The sequence below is a fragment of the Pogonomyrmex barbatus genome, unplaced genomic scaffold (assembly GCF_055798465.1).
Source record: "Pogonomyrmex barbatus isolate J1 unplaced genomic scaffold, ASM5579846v1 scaffold2, whole genome shotgun sequence".
NCBI classification, from domain to species: domain Eukaryota; kingdom Metazoa; phylum Arthropoda; class Insecta; order Hymenoptera; family Formicidae; genus Pogonomyrmex; species Pogonomyrmex barbatus.
Window position 1 is genome coordinate 8,480,603 of NW_028297116.1, and position 14,146 is coordinate 8,494,748.

A 14,146-nucleotide genomic window follows, 5' to 3' on the forward strand; every position below is an offset into this window, starting at 1 on the left:
CATTCAGAACTTTTAAAGGTTATATTGATGATAGATTGAGGTCATGGATATGTCTTAGAAAAGATGTCTTAAAGACATCAGAAAGATATCTTTCTGATATAGTCTTAAAAACGTCTTTAAAAGGACATCTTTAAGACATCTTTCTCAAGATGTCTTTAAGATATGTCCAAAAGATGTATTTATAACTTCTTTTGGTAAAGTCTTAAAGACGTCTCTTATAAGACGTCTTTTAGACATCTTTTAGACTTACGTGCTGTCTGAAATCTTAATGATTACAAAAGAATTCTATAGTAATTAACATAAAAAATATTTTTTAAAGTCTTAATTATAATCTTATCAATATTAAATTATTTATTTAAATAATAGTATTTTTAAAATATATTTTAATTTTCATATATTTATGTTATATACATATAAAAACGATATTATTCTTATAAACATTTTACGTAATTATACATGTAATTTTTTTATTTCTTCTGAATATTTTTTTCTTCTGAATAAAAAAATTTTTTGTAACATAATTACATGTATCTAATGCGCTTGCAAAAGTGCAACATTTTCTATTACGTTGCAACAGAAAGAAGTCTAAGAGTGATCATGTTTCTTTCATTTTAACTGGTATCAGGTCACTAGCGCCTTTATGCGCATAAAATATGAATATTGAACTACGTAGCCATATTCATGGATATTTCCGATGGGATTTTATCGACAGTGTCAGAAAATGGAAATAACTATTTAATTCCAGAGTGCTAAAATGAAACTTGGGGGCGCTAGTGTACGGGATTCCACGAAAAAGATTGAGATGGCGTTTTTGGATTTCTCTTTAGTTGAACAGAAAACTTTTCGAGAGAAAAGAAAGTATACTATGTAACCTGATCTTTCCTCGCGAGACGTGATATTTCAAGCAATTATTTACTAAATCTCTTTTCATTATGGCACTTGACAACTCTATATTAATGCAGAAGCAGGTGCGGGATAATTCCGAGGATTTGCTGAGCGAATTTCTGGATTTGAAAAATTGGGAAGAGCAAATGAAACGGAAGGAGAAAGAGATATTAAGTGAACGCAACGGGCAGGTAATTTTCACAAATAAAGAAGTGATAAATAATATTAAGAAATTTAATAATCATAAAAGCAAATAACATTCTTTACGTAAAATCTATAGTCAATATATATTATGCTAAACTTGTCAGTTTATAATTATTGACTTAAAATTTCTGAAAGAGAAACTTGAATTTTGGATTTTATATTTTACAATGCGTCCTGATTATTCATTGAATTTTTTTAATATTATGAGATATTATATTATATATAATTTATATATTATATATAATATATTCTAGCCGATTATACCACCTATCAGAAGTAAGAATAAGAAAAAATGTGTGCTAAATGAATACAAAACATCTAACGATTCTAAACGAATAAAATCATATGACTATGCATCATGGGATAAATTTGATGTTGTAAGTTTAAATTATTGGAATTATGAGATATAAGAATATTAATTAATAAAATGCATGATATTAATTGATAAAATGCAACATTTCTAACAAACTAAAAATATTATGACATAGGATAAAGCATGTGAGGAATTAGATAAAGAAGAACAATCTGATGATTCTTCAGAAGAGTCCTTGTCTAAAGAAGAATTGAAGGAAAATCACAACAAAGCATTAGAGTACAAAGAACAAGGCAATGCTTTTGTAAAACAGAAGGAATGGGGCAAAGCAATTGCATCATACAGTGAGGCAATAAAAATTTGTCCTTTCGATGCTACATTTTATGCTAATCGTGCGCTGTGTCATTTAAAACAAGACAAGTAAATTCTTTAAAATATGATTTCTTTAAAAACGAATTGATTTCTATAATTTACATAACAATAATTAAATAACTTTTATTACGTTGCAGCTTGTATTCAGTAGAAGCAGACTGTTCGTCTGCAATACAATTGGACAAGACTTATGTGAAGGCTTATCACAGACGAGCTACAGCCAGAATAGGATTAAAGCAATATAAAGAGGCAATAGAAGATATAAAAAAGATGATAGATTTAGAACCTCATAATAAAGAAGCGGAAGCTTTGCTTAATCAAGTTAAAAAACAATCTGGAAATGTATGTATATAATTTATTAATATTTATAATTTATTAATTTATTAATATTGAATTAAATTAATATTTACTTACTTAATTACTATATATTTATTTTGTGTTATTTTTTTTTAGTCATTTATGTCTGAAAAAGATATAGATACAACTAATATATCTCACAAAATAAAAATAAATAAAGAAGAAATTAAAATTAAAGACAATAAGAATAAAAAAAGTGTGATAAATGAAAACGCTACTGAAAAATCAACAATTACTAAAGAGGAAAAAAATAAAGAGAGTAACATAAATATAGATTCTGGTATAAAACTAACAACCGTAAAGAAAAATAGAAATAAAAATATTGACAAGAACGTAAATATTACTGTAAAACCAGCAGTCATTAAAAACGATAAAGATACAAAGAATATAAATGTAGATATTGCTGGGGAACCAACAATTACAAATGTAGCAAAATTGAAAAAGAATCAAATCCCAGATTGGTTACCAGAAAAGGATAATGTTAAAATCGTGGAACCTATTAATAAACTTCCTCATTTGCGTTCAAAGGTAAATTTGCAATATATTTTATGATATACATACATGGAACAATATAATTAGTCTTTAATTTCTCTTAGGAACCATTAAAGAGGATATTTGTGCAAGAAGCTGATTTAAGTAAACCTATTAAAGATAAATTGAAAGCGCCATGTGATAAAGAACAATATATAGATCCAACAAATATACATTCAGAAAATATTTTAGTATCTAAACTGGAAGAAAATATTTTAGTATCTAAACTGGAAGAAAACTTCACTAAAAGTCATGAAGAAATACTTCCCATTCCGACAACTGCAGTACAATTCCTAATGGATTGGAAAAAATCAACTTTGCTTGATTATCGATACAGATATTTAAAGGTAAACAATCTTTCACATATGAGAAGTATGAGTTATACTTATGGATATAAAAGAAAAATTTTTTTTAGCAAATACCATCAGACAATTTACCAAAAATATTTCAAGATTCAATGGAAACTGATATTTTCAGTGACATTTTAGCAACACTTAAAACAGAATTTACAAAACGAAGAGAGCCTATATTTTCATATTTAAAAGATCTCAGTAATGTTAAAAGATTTAGGGCATTTACTATGTTTATCAGCAGTTCGGAAAAGCAAGGTATGTATGGCAATATTGATTTTTTTATGATATTAATCCAAAAATAATATGGCTTAAAATATGTTTAGATTTGAAGCTTATGTTCTCATATTGTAAAACATTTGAGAAGATATCTGAGAAAGAAATCACAGACTTGAAGAATAAATATGAAATTATTTAATAAGATTATTATTTAATAAGATTAAATATTGTTAAAAAAAGATTTTTGATAGAATAATCTAAGGTAAGTTTAAGTCATTTATTGTGATTGATTATTTTCTTTAAGTGAATAAATATAATTTTTCTATTATGTGAAAACATTTATTTACTATACTTTATAATTTTATATTTAAAGTTTTAAGAGAAAAAATGCGATTATAAATCATTTTTAAAAACTATCTATTTTAAAATCTATATTTAAATATTTAAAATAAAATATTAAATAATATTTACAAGAAGTGTTATAGATATTCTATATTTAGTATTATAATTATACAACTGAAATAAAAGAATTTCCTACATAAAATTTTATACATGAAATTTTTTTCTAAATTATATGATTTACAATGAAACAATTATACATTTCAATAACTTATAAAAGTATTTACAATCCATTATATAGAAATATAATTACCATGTTATAAATTACCACTAAGTAATCGTCGTATCTTTTGGTCATTTTTCATAATTTGCGCTTTTACTTGACATATTTTATCTAATTGAATCTTCATATTACTATCAATTTCGTTTAATGTCTCCTTCATAGGTTCTATCATTTCTTGTGTTTCTCTATAAAGTAAAATTTTCCATAATTTTCGAAAAGAATTATTAAAATTATTGTAAATCTTATGTAGATATTATACGAACTTTTGTTCCCCTTCCAGTTGTTCGCTCAATTGACGATACTGATTTTTCCAGTCCAACAATTCTTTTTGCATCATTTCTACATCTTCCTAATATCAAATTTCATTTAATAGACTAGATAGAAAATCAATTAAGTAAAGAATGCATATTACCTGTACATAATCCAATAGCTTTCCCAGAGGATTTGTCGTGCGCGTTAATGTTTGTATAGTTCCACGTAATTTATCGATTTCTTTAATTGTTGTTTCGCGGTCACGTTTCGAGCCTGATTCCCATGCCTATAGTCAGATGCATTTATTTAATGATAATCACAATCATTATGTATCGACAGAAATAATGCCAGTGTAATTTCTTACAATGTCAACTTTTTTCGGCAATACGTCGACATTGTCTGTGTTAACCAATTCCCTCTGGGTCTCCAAGATTTGTGCCACGAGATGTCCATGTTCCTGCATTAACTGATTATCTATTTTATAATCTCCATTTTCTAGGGGATCACCGCCACTTCTCTTCGTCTCCATTACCACCATATCTTCAGCATCATCGTCGTCTTTCAAATCGGAGCTTTCTACAATAACGCTGATATTTCCCAGTGGTGTTCTGAAATCGTATTTTGAAATTATTTATAATGAAATAATTTCTATGTATAATTTCAATGAAATCCGCTGTCTTACTGTATCTCTTCATTGACTATCATCTCTGTTTTTGCTCTCATCCTGGGAGCGGCCGGTCTGGCGCTGATGGGTCTGGCACTAGGTGGTCTTAGAGATGTTTTAGGTCTCGATTGTTGCAAAATGCTGAAGCAAACATTGAATTAAATATTATTGTCGCGACTCGATATTTTGTTATTTGTAAGAAATTTATAGAATTGAACATTACGCCATTTCGGTAGGTTCGGTTTGAGATCCCACAAGCTCCGACATTGACTGATTACTTTTCTCAATATTTTGTTGGCGCGCATTGTCTTCTTCCATTCCATTTTCCATAGTTTCTTTGACGTAATTGCTCATTACTGGCTTATTTTGCTCTTCATTATTAAAAGATGTTTCTAAAGGCATACTTGCTGTTTTTTCTTGTGATCTATTCATTTGTGCCGAACGTCTTGCTCTACTGGAGGCACTTCTACGTTGCGCCTGTTCCTCCTTCGTCAACTCATTCGTGTCCATGGTGATCATAGCATCTTGCTTTACTTTGGCAGATGAAGATCTCCTTTTTTGCGTCGAAGCGGGGATTTTATTTTGAATTGGCTGAATACAACACAAGTAAAATGTCTTTTAAATATACATATATTATATATATTTACATATATTTATTAAATCAAACTCTTGAAAAAGAAATCGAAAAGTTTATTTGATCTGTGAGATCAAGCATATATTTTCTCTTTTCCGTATTAACGAGTAATCCATGAATTTCAAATAATTTGTAAAAAAACAAAAAAAACTTTAATAAATATTAGTTTTAAAAGAAGTTTCAAAAATATTGTTTAAATCTTTTCAACTATTTTTCTTTGAATTTTTACCTCAGCCGGCGAGACATCCTCAACGATCTTTGAGCTTTCCTCCCTTCTGTCATTTTCTTTTTTTGTTTTCTCTTCAGTTCTCTCATCCTTGTCGCGCTTTGCTTCGCCTGATATTGTTTTCTCTGTACTGGATGATCTTTTCTTTTGCTCCGCCGAGATCTTGTCTTTCTCTGATGATTTCCTCGTCTGCGAAGTCTGTCTCGATGAAGGCTTCTTCGAAACTTCCTCTTTCGTCGTAGATCTCGATTTTGATCCAGTTTTGGTTTTTTTCTCTAAAGTCTTTTTGTAATGTTCAATCGCTTCTTCGCTACTGACCTAGTATATATATATATATATATATATATATATATATATATATATACTATGACCTAATATATATATATATATATATATATATATATATATATACTAGGGGCTTAAGTAAATTAATGATATATATATATATATATATATCATTAATTTACTTAAAAAAAATTGTTTTTTATCTAAGTAAAATTCAGTACTTTCTTATCAAGAGCTTTCCCAATGGCCTGCAACAGTTCATTTGTCTTCGTCGGTTCTTGACCAGAGACAATTTTACTTGCCCTGACCGTTAAATTAGCATCCGAAATTAATTCTAAAATACACGTATAATACACAAATTCATGTGATATATTTAAATAATAATATATTTATCTTTGAAAGAAATACTTACTGACGACGTCAATAAGTTTCGTCAGAAAGGCAAGCTTTCCTTCTTTGTCTTTTATATTATCAGAATTTAGCTCTTCGTCGGTGAACAATCCTTTTAAGAAACCGGTTTCTTTGATGATCTGAAATCAATTTTTACCTACGTAAAAGGAATCCGATACGCGAGTAAAGTATAAATGTTAATTTAAGACAAAACAGATTAAAGAATTTTTTTAATATTGAAATGATTATACGAATGTATAAGCAATTAAATTACAGCTGTTATAATATCGTGGAGGAAGCGAAAGGGTGGCTTCCGGAGCAACTTTTCGGTCAGCGGCGGCTTCTTGAAGTATTTCCCGAGTAAGTCCTGCGTCTTCTTTATCACTTCGGGTCGCACCTCGTCCGTCATCGTGGTAATTGTCTTTCGCTATGTCATGCCCAATTGTCAACACATGTATGACATCGTCTCGCAACAGTCCGCGTCAATGTAATGTCAAACGGTTACTAAGCAACGCCGAAGCGAGCACCACACGTGAGTACCACGTGCCACATGACAGCCATGTAGTCATGTGCTTCGTAGCAAACATGCCGATTGGTCGATTAATCTCTTTCATTTTTAAAGCTCTTTGGATTTTTTCCTACGTTTGTAAGGATTTTGGTGGCTATGGAAAATACATTGTGATGGCAGCACTGCTGTTATTTATCGTCTAGTGATATTGTTATGTTTTTGTCGGATTGAACCAGACATTTATTTATACTATACACTAGACCGCTAACTCCTCTATTTACTGAGCCTGAAGTTGACTCCAAAACTATGTATTACATAATGTGACGTAAGGGGGACAAATGATGTCACGTGATCAAAACGTGGTCACGCGAATGTGATATGCACTACACATAGACATTTTTATTAAAGATCTTAAATATTTCCATTCTTCAAATTCTGCTTTAGAAATTTTTTTCATTTTGTGTTAAATAAATTTCTTTACCTAAATCTGATTTTATATATATATATATATATATATATATATATATATATATATATATATCTATTTCACACGACCAAATACTTTGTAATATATACATATATATTTCTAAAGACGTAATAACTTTTTGTTAAAGAAACTTTTTTCAAGAAATGAATAAAAACTATAACAATTATCGAAAAGAATAAAAAAATATTACATATTTGTTATTCAAATTATATATAAAATTCGTGTGTCGGTATATATAGCATGTATGGGACTTTCATGCGCATATGTGCCCCTTTACTTCATACGCATGCGCATGTGTTTTTGTATTTGCTTTTCGGGGCCATTTGAGGCAAGTTAGCAGTCTAGTATATAAATGTCTATGGATTGAACGTGCAAGTACGAGGAGGTTATCCTATGAGGATGAGCGTTTTGAATTTATTACCGGCATTATCTCGGTAATTTTAACACTCAGTAATATTTTAATTATATAAACAATAGTGTTTAAATAGTATTTAAATTGGATGTCGATAAGAACAATTTTTGCATTGTCAATATAAATCGATTGAAGTCTATTGTCCATTTCTATCAATGTAAATTGACTTTATTTAATCTCGGTTTAATTTATTTTTTATCTTTTTTAGTTTTAACGGTTAACCTTTTTACAAAGTAAATTAATTTTAATTTTAATCTCAATTTATTTATCTTTTTTTAATTTCTAAATAATTAAAAGTAGATATAAGGTAAGTTAAATTGAGATTAAATTTAATCTACATTAGAGGATTCTTCTTTCAAAAATTGACTTATTGTTTTTCTTCTAGATTATCGATGCATGCTGGCATTCGAAATATATCAGCATGCACCAATCCATTATATTTCAAGGTCAGCAGTGTGCTCTTGTAAGTTGTCATTATAAATCTACTATAATATACTATAATATATACACATAGCATAATTTTGCTCTAATCTTGATTTATCTTGTAGGGGAGAGCCATTGAAGAGAAAGAAGAAATTAGATCCTGCAATTATCAAGGCACGAGAGGACAGAAGAAAGAGGAAGTTAGAGAAGCAAATTCGTAGATTACAGAAGCAATCTAGACAGCTGAAACCAATTAGTGAGATAGAAGTACCGTCCAAATTAATAGAAGAACGAGAGTCAGTTTTTATACATATTGGAATACTGCTTAAGATAAATCACATGAAAGATATGCTAACTATAGGAACTGATTTCAGACAAAGATTGCGAAAGCTTCCACCAATATCAGAAGAGGAAGCAGAGTCTAGGATCTTATTGCAAAAGGATTGGAATAAATATAAAACTCAACAGCACTTGGCTATTATTCAGACAATAGATTCTATCTTACATTCACAACAAAGGGCACTTGATGAACTTAGAGCAGAATCAGAAGAATTGTATCAACAGGCAATACAAGTAATTAATTTGCTTAATTTACTTAGAAAATTAAATATGAATAATTTTACTTTTAATCAGTTGTAAATATTTTTTATAAGAATCTGTTGCAATATAATTTCATGTATGATGCATTTCAGATTGATTTTGATTTTATACCATATACGACGAAAGGACCATTAAAAACACCTCCAATAGAAAATTATGATTGTCCTGATGGAGAATATACAAATATTACTCGGAAATTTGATGGAGAGGAATAAATATTTGAAATGATACAGCAAAATGAATTTTATTTTGCAAAAAATATGTACAAATAAAATGTGTTTTTAGCTCAAAATATAGATTGTTACATTCAATAATGTTACATTAAATCTAATAGAATATAGGAAGCGAGAGAAGCAAATAAACAAAGAGAAAACAAAATATTTTTTTTTTTGAGAAAGAAAAATTAATTGACTTCTGCTGGTTTACTGCAGCCATTTTGAATTATAATATCAGGAAAAATATTCTTGAGAAATGTGAAACAAAATAGAAATATTTTTTTTATAAAATCATGTTTATATTCAATAGAACAGATTTGTAAAATATACCAGGAACAGAAAATTTCTTTTGCTTTAATAATCGATAAATAACCACAAATGAATTATATCTAATCAAAAACAGACAATTCAATTCTAAATATATGATTACTGATTAACAAAGGACTTTTCCGGCAAAAGAAAAATTTTCTATATACTTTATAAATCTGCAAACGTTATTTTATCGAAAAACTTTTCTATTTTAATGTATTTTGCAAGAATTTTCATCACATGTTTCTCGCTTCTGATCTAATTTAAAATGACTATAATGAACCAACAGAAAGTGACAAATTTAAAAAAGATATTATATAAGATATTGAGAGCTTTAATAATAAGAACTTATTTTATTTGTCATAAATCCTGAGAAAATGTAATTATGGTAGACCTAGATTTTACTTCAAATATGAAAATTAGGACTTAGTTTATAGAAAAAATCTTTTAATACTATTTGTTCTCTTGCAATTGTATTATCATGCAGCTTTTACAAATTTCATCGCGGTTTTTTGAAAAAAAGCAAATTATAGCGTATAATATTTTATACTATTTTAAAGAACTGTTCTATACTAATTCTATTCACAATTTGCTGTATAATAATTTTCCATTCAAATTGTAAACTGTTTAGATTTTGTAAAAAGATACACAATAGGGATACACGATTTGCTTAATACGTGACTTATGCAACGGAAAATGTTCTTTACGTATTATGTAAACGTATATGTAAACAACATAGTTCGCAAGTATATTCTTCGATGGACATTACATTAATGATACATTAATGAAAGATAATAATACAAAATAAGCGTATTTCCATTCGCTAGTTACGTTATGAATTACGACGTGTCGACGTGATAGTAAAGTTTATCTTCATATAATTCTAAGCTAGGATGCTGCTCATCTATATCACAGTATATCTAAAGGAACATGCATTCCACGAGCGTTGCGAATATTATCAGCATTTTATAATATCGCAAGCTCTTCTCTCTTTCGTTGACTCTCTTCTCAAATAATGCGATTGTCATTTTGAATATCTCTTAAATCTTTCAGATACAAAAAGACGCTATAAATCTCAACATCAATGACGTCGTAAATCCGAATACATAAAAGACATCCTAAATCTTCTAGACGTAAAGTATCTTCCTGCGTCTTCCTCTTCTTCTTTTTCAGCGGTGTATTTTTAAAATCACGTGTGTAAATTTCTTAGAAAGACGATCAAAAGAGTACTCCTCGATGTCATTTATCTAATCGAACTTGAGCTCACGCTTGCACATGGGACATTTGTCGCTCGTCTTCAGGCATTGTCGCAGACAGTCCGCGTGGAACAGATGATGGCATGGTGTCACCCTGGCCTTCGTCATACTGCACAGGCACACCGCGCACACGTCGTCGAACCTCTCGATCTCCTCGAGGGTCGCCTTTCTGTAGCGATTCAACACTTCGCGTTCACGTCGCAGCACCGCGCCTGAATTCTGCATCAGTTCTTTCCATCGTAGATATACATTTAGATATGTGGCAACCATCAGGAACCTCCAGGAGGCTGATGGCAACAGCAGGATGCTGAAGATCAATGACATGGCGATTGTAAAACAGCGTAGTATCACCGGCGCGTATAGATTCTCGATGTTCTCCAATGCTTCCAGCTGCAAGAAGCCCAAGATCGTCGGAAACATTTCGACGAAAACCTTCTCCGTCGCCGAATAATAAATCCACGTGACTACTGTGTAGATCAACGAAGGCCTGCAAAAAATATTAAACTATTAAAAAGACCAGATAAATATAATGAAAGCACCAGTAAAGTACAATAAAAAGATATCAGTCAAGTATAATAAAAAAAATCAGATAGAAGTATATATTTATTATAAATTAGAAGTGTCAGTTTTCTTTAAGAAATAAAAGAATATAAATTATTATTAAATTAATAAATTAAACAAAATTTAATATATTCATTAAAAGGCCAAAAACAAGCATAAAAGCTTGTAATTTAAGTTTATAATTAAACTATAAATTTTTTAGTCAATTAGCTAAATATTTACGCTATAGAGTTGAATTTTGTTTTTATATAATAGCAAGCTCTAGGTTTTATTTGTTTAATATTAAATAACTTTAATGATATTCAGGATCGCAGAGAAAAAGCATTTCTCGTTTTATTCTTTCTAAAATTTTCAAACATGTTGCATATTGTGAGTAAAAAATTATTTGTTTGCGACAATTAAAAAATTTACAGCATATTTTTTTATATAATTTATTACGTAAAATGTGAGTGATTAATCAATACTAATATAAAAAAATTTTTTTTAAATAAAATTAAGAATATAAGAGCTTATGAGAGTGTAAGCGCGGTATTTTTTACGCAATAATTTCTTTTATACAAGTGACATCTGAGTTTATTTAAAAAATTGTGTATACGTTTTCGCTCCATTTCAAACCATCTTTAGTACAACTGATTTTTTACTGATTAGTACAACTAATTTTTTTTCTAATTTTTCTTTCAAAGATTATATAAGATTAAGATATTATAATTTCCTCCGGTAGAGCAGCTTCTCGTAGTCAATCATATATCGTTGTCACTTGGTTGGAAGATCAGATGACAACGAACAACAACGTAATTGTTGGTCATAATTCTACTAAAGAAAGCATTTTGTTAGCTAATATTAACTATATTTATATTTAGACAGGAAAAACGCAAGAGCAATTTGAATCAAGCAAGAAAATACACAAGTCATATTATAAAAATCTATAATAAAAATTAAATGTCTAGATCGTTCGCAAGTCAAACGATAAACCTGATTGTTAGTGACTACATAACAAAATCGGAAGATTATGTTACAGTCAAACTTTTACCCTCAAATATTTTCATATTTATAATAATAAAAAAATTATTTAATATATTATAATTATTTATAACAATATAAAAAGATTAATATTAAAAGATTTATTATTCAAGTTTATTATTAATCGTATTAAAGGTGGTTCGAAATGAAACTGAAACATATATATATATATATATATATACGCTAATTTTTTAAATAAACTCAGGTATCATTTGTATAAAAGAAATCATTACGCAGAGTATCACGCTTACACTCTCATTCTTTCTTAAATTCTTAATTTTATTTTTGACAATTTCGAGAGTACTGTATTTAATGTATTAAAAGAAATGTAATAAAAGTACATTTATCGAGCTCTTTGAATCATCAGGCGCCAGTAATATGTCTCTTCTGTCTTGTCGGGTCTTGTCGGGTCTCATAATATTAATGATATATAATAAGCAGAGGAACAATGATAATCTCTCAATTATTACGCAGACCAAAAAAAATTTTTCAATTAAGTTACGCACTTGTAATGGTCGAGACCTTGTTCCAATCCGAATACGAGAAGCATGAAGGTTAATGTGACGACGAATGTCACCGCCTTGGTCCATTCGAGCACGATCTTGGTAGCCGACATCGCGAGATGCTTGATCTTGGACCGCTCGGTCAGGGTGACGTACGGCGACCAGTCCTCCTTCTGGATCAGCTCCTTAATGTAGCTCACGCAGTAGGCTATCACGTTGTAGAACATGAGCGTATATAGGCAGGTCAGCCTCTGTTGCGGCAGCAACACTCTGTCAGCTAGAATCAGGAATACTATCTGGTTTGCCATGACGGAGAGATTGCGCATCTTCAGGAAGAGATTTTCCGCGCGGTCCACCGGCGCGTACAATCGTCTCAGGAAGCGATTCAGAGGATGCCAGGCTCTCTTAGCTCCACCTTTTAATAAAATAAGAAATTTATATTATTTGTGTCTCGATATAAAGTAGAGGATTTAGCTTTATTTTGGATATCAAGGAGGAATTTAATTTTGTCTTGATTGACAAAAAGAGGGATTTTTATCACTTTGATATAAATAAGAATTTTTGTTTTAATGAAAAGAGAAGAGTTCGATTTTGCCTTGATAATAAAATACGGGATTTAATTTTATTTTGCGCCGTCAGAGAGAAAGAGGAACGCAGATTCAGAAATAATTTCTATCATTCTGGAATGCTGGAAGAGCAATTACGATATATACGAAATAGGATGAGATTCCTGATGTTCTTTATAAAGGAGAAAAAGATCAATATAATCTAATGAAAGAGATCGATATTCAATCCAAATTTTTTTGTATCGCGCTTTAGAGATATCGGGATATTGGCATTCATAATTCGAAAACGTTACGGGCTGAATTTCGAATATTTAGCGTTCGAAGGTGCGATTAATTTTTACTTTAATTTATACTTTGAGATTACACTGATTAAAGAAAGTTTCTTAATTTATACCTCCAAATTATAACTTAAGAAGCGTGATTCACGAAAGGCAATTTTTTACTGTTATAACTCAAGCTGGTACGGTATCGCCGTGTATCATCGGCATGAAATAACTAACGCAGATCGATGACTTCAATTTTCATATTGGCCTTCTTCGCCTTTCTGCAAAAAACACCTATACGTAGCTATTTACGTCCAGCATTGGTAAAAATCACGATGATCGAAGCGAGCGCGAAATCCAGAATCGTTCAACTGATAATCATATTTCGAGGATACAAATCGGTCACGTGATGGAGGTGATTCGCGAAAGTTACAATCTCCGTCGAGTGCCCGTTTGATCGTACAAAAACCACTCATAATCGCTATCGTCCACGCATATCGTCCTCGTAATTATCAGAGAATATTATCGCTCTAACATTTTGCCCCGACGAGCGGAGGCGAGCAAAAAAGAAATGCATCGACACGCGACATCTCGTTATTATTAAACACAAGAATATTGATATGCGTTCGCCAACGAAGATAGATTCCTCCATCTTCCTCCTCCCTCTCTCTCGCCTCTTTTCATCTTTATTTTTCGCTTGCGAGGAGAAAGAAAGAGAG

At 30.1% G+C, this 14,146-nt stretch overlaps 4 protein-coding genes across 8 annotated transcripts in view; 2 read left to right on the forward strand and 2 right to left on the reverse strand.

Moving 5' to 3' along the window:
* The first annotated feature begins 759 nt into the window (after positions 1-759).
* spag (RNA polymerase II-associated protein spaghetti) lies at positions 760-3,559 on the forward strand. The gene is made up of 8 exons (XM_011639450.3): positions 760-1,076; positions 1,344-1,466; positions 1,578-1,822; positions 1,912-2,116; positions 2,228-2,659; positions 2,728-3,009; positions 3,078-3,270; positions 3,339-3,559. Exons 1-8 carry the CDS (start codon positions 933-935, stop codon positions 3,428-3,430), a joined length of 1,716 nt encoding a protein of 571 aa, XP_011637752.2. The 5' UTR covers positions 760-932; the 3' UTR covers positions 3,431-3,559.
* Positions 3,560-3,697: 138 nt separating this feature from the next.
* IFT54 (intraflagellar transport 54) lies at positions 3,698-7,112 on the reverse strand. Of its 3 annotated transcripts, XM_089076010.1 has the most exons (11): positions 6,579-7,112; positions 6,327-6,444; positions 6,136-6,248; positions 5,633-5,947; positions 5,174-5,360; positions 4,993-5,104; positions 4,788-4,910; positions 4,470-4,713; positions 4,266-4,391; positions 4,117-4,202; positions 3,698-4,038 (listed from the first exon to the last, which is right to left on the reverse strand). In XM_089076010.1, the coding sequence occupies exons 1-11, from the start codon at positions 6,711-6,713 to the stop codon at positions 3,888-3,890; spliced, it is 1,710 nt and encodes a 569-aa protein (XP_088932136.1). In that variant the 5' UTR covers positions 6,714-7,112; the 3' UTR covers positions 3,698-3,887. The 3 variants fall into 3 exon arrangements, 2 of the variants coding, with proteins under 2 accessions (XP_088932136.1, XP_088932135.1); XM_089076009.1 differs by having other exon boundaries at positions 4,993-5,360; XR_016139039.1 differs by having other exon boundaries at positions 3,919-4,038; positions 4,117-4,227; positions 4,993-5,360.
* Positions 7,113-7,585: 473 nt separating this feature from the next.
* mRpL40 (mitochondrial ribosomal protein L40) lies at positions 7,586-9,026 on the forward strand. Of its 2 annotated transcripts, XM_089075809.1 has the most exons (5): positions 7,586-7,733; positions 8,097-8,174; positions 8,260-8,430; positions 8,509-8,707; positions 8,827-9,026. In XM_089075809.1, exons 1-5 carry the CDS (start codon positions 7,693-7,695, stop codon positions 8,947-8,949), a joined length of 612 nt encoding a protein of 203 aa, XP_088931935.1. In that variant the 5' UTR covers positions 7,586-7,692; the 3' UTR covers positions 8,950-9,026. The 2 variants fall into 2 exon arrangements, with proteins under 2 accessions (XP_088931935.1, XP_088931934.1); XM_089075808.1 differs by having other exon boundaries at positions 8,260-8,707.
* Positions 8,963-14,146, reverse strand: part of LOC105427620 (uncharacterized) — a 14,549-nt gene continuing 9,365 nt past the window's right edge. For both annotated transcript variants that reach the window (XM_089075805.1, XM_011639448.3), the window contains exons 3-4: positions 12,602-13,013; positions 8,963-11,001 (exon numbers count right to left, since the gene is read on the reverse strand). In XM_089075805.1, coding sequence (XP_088931931.1) covers positions 10,506-11,001; positions 12,602-13,013 — 908 coding nt within the window. In that variant the 3' untranslated portion in view covers positions 8,963-10,505. The remainder of the gene's footprint in view (positions 11,002-12,601; positions 13,014-14,146) is intronic.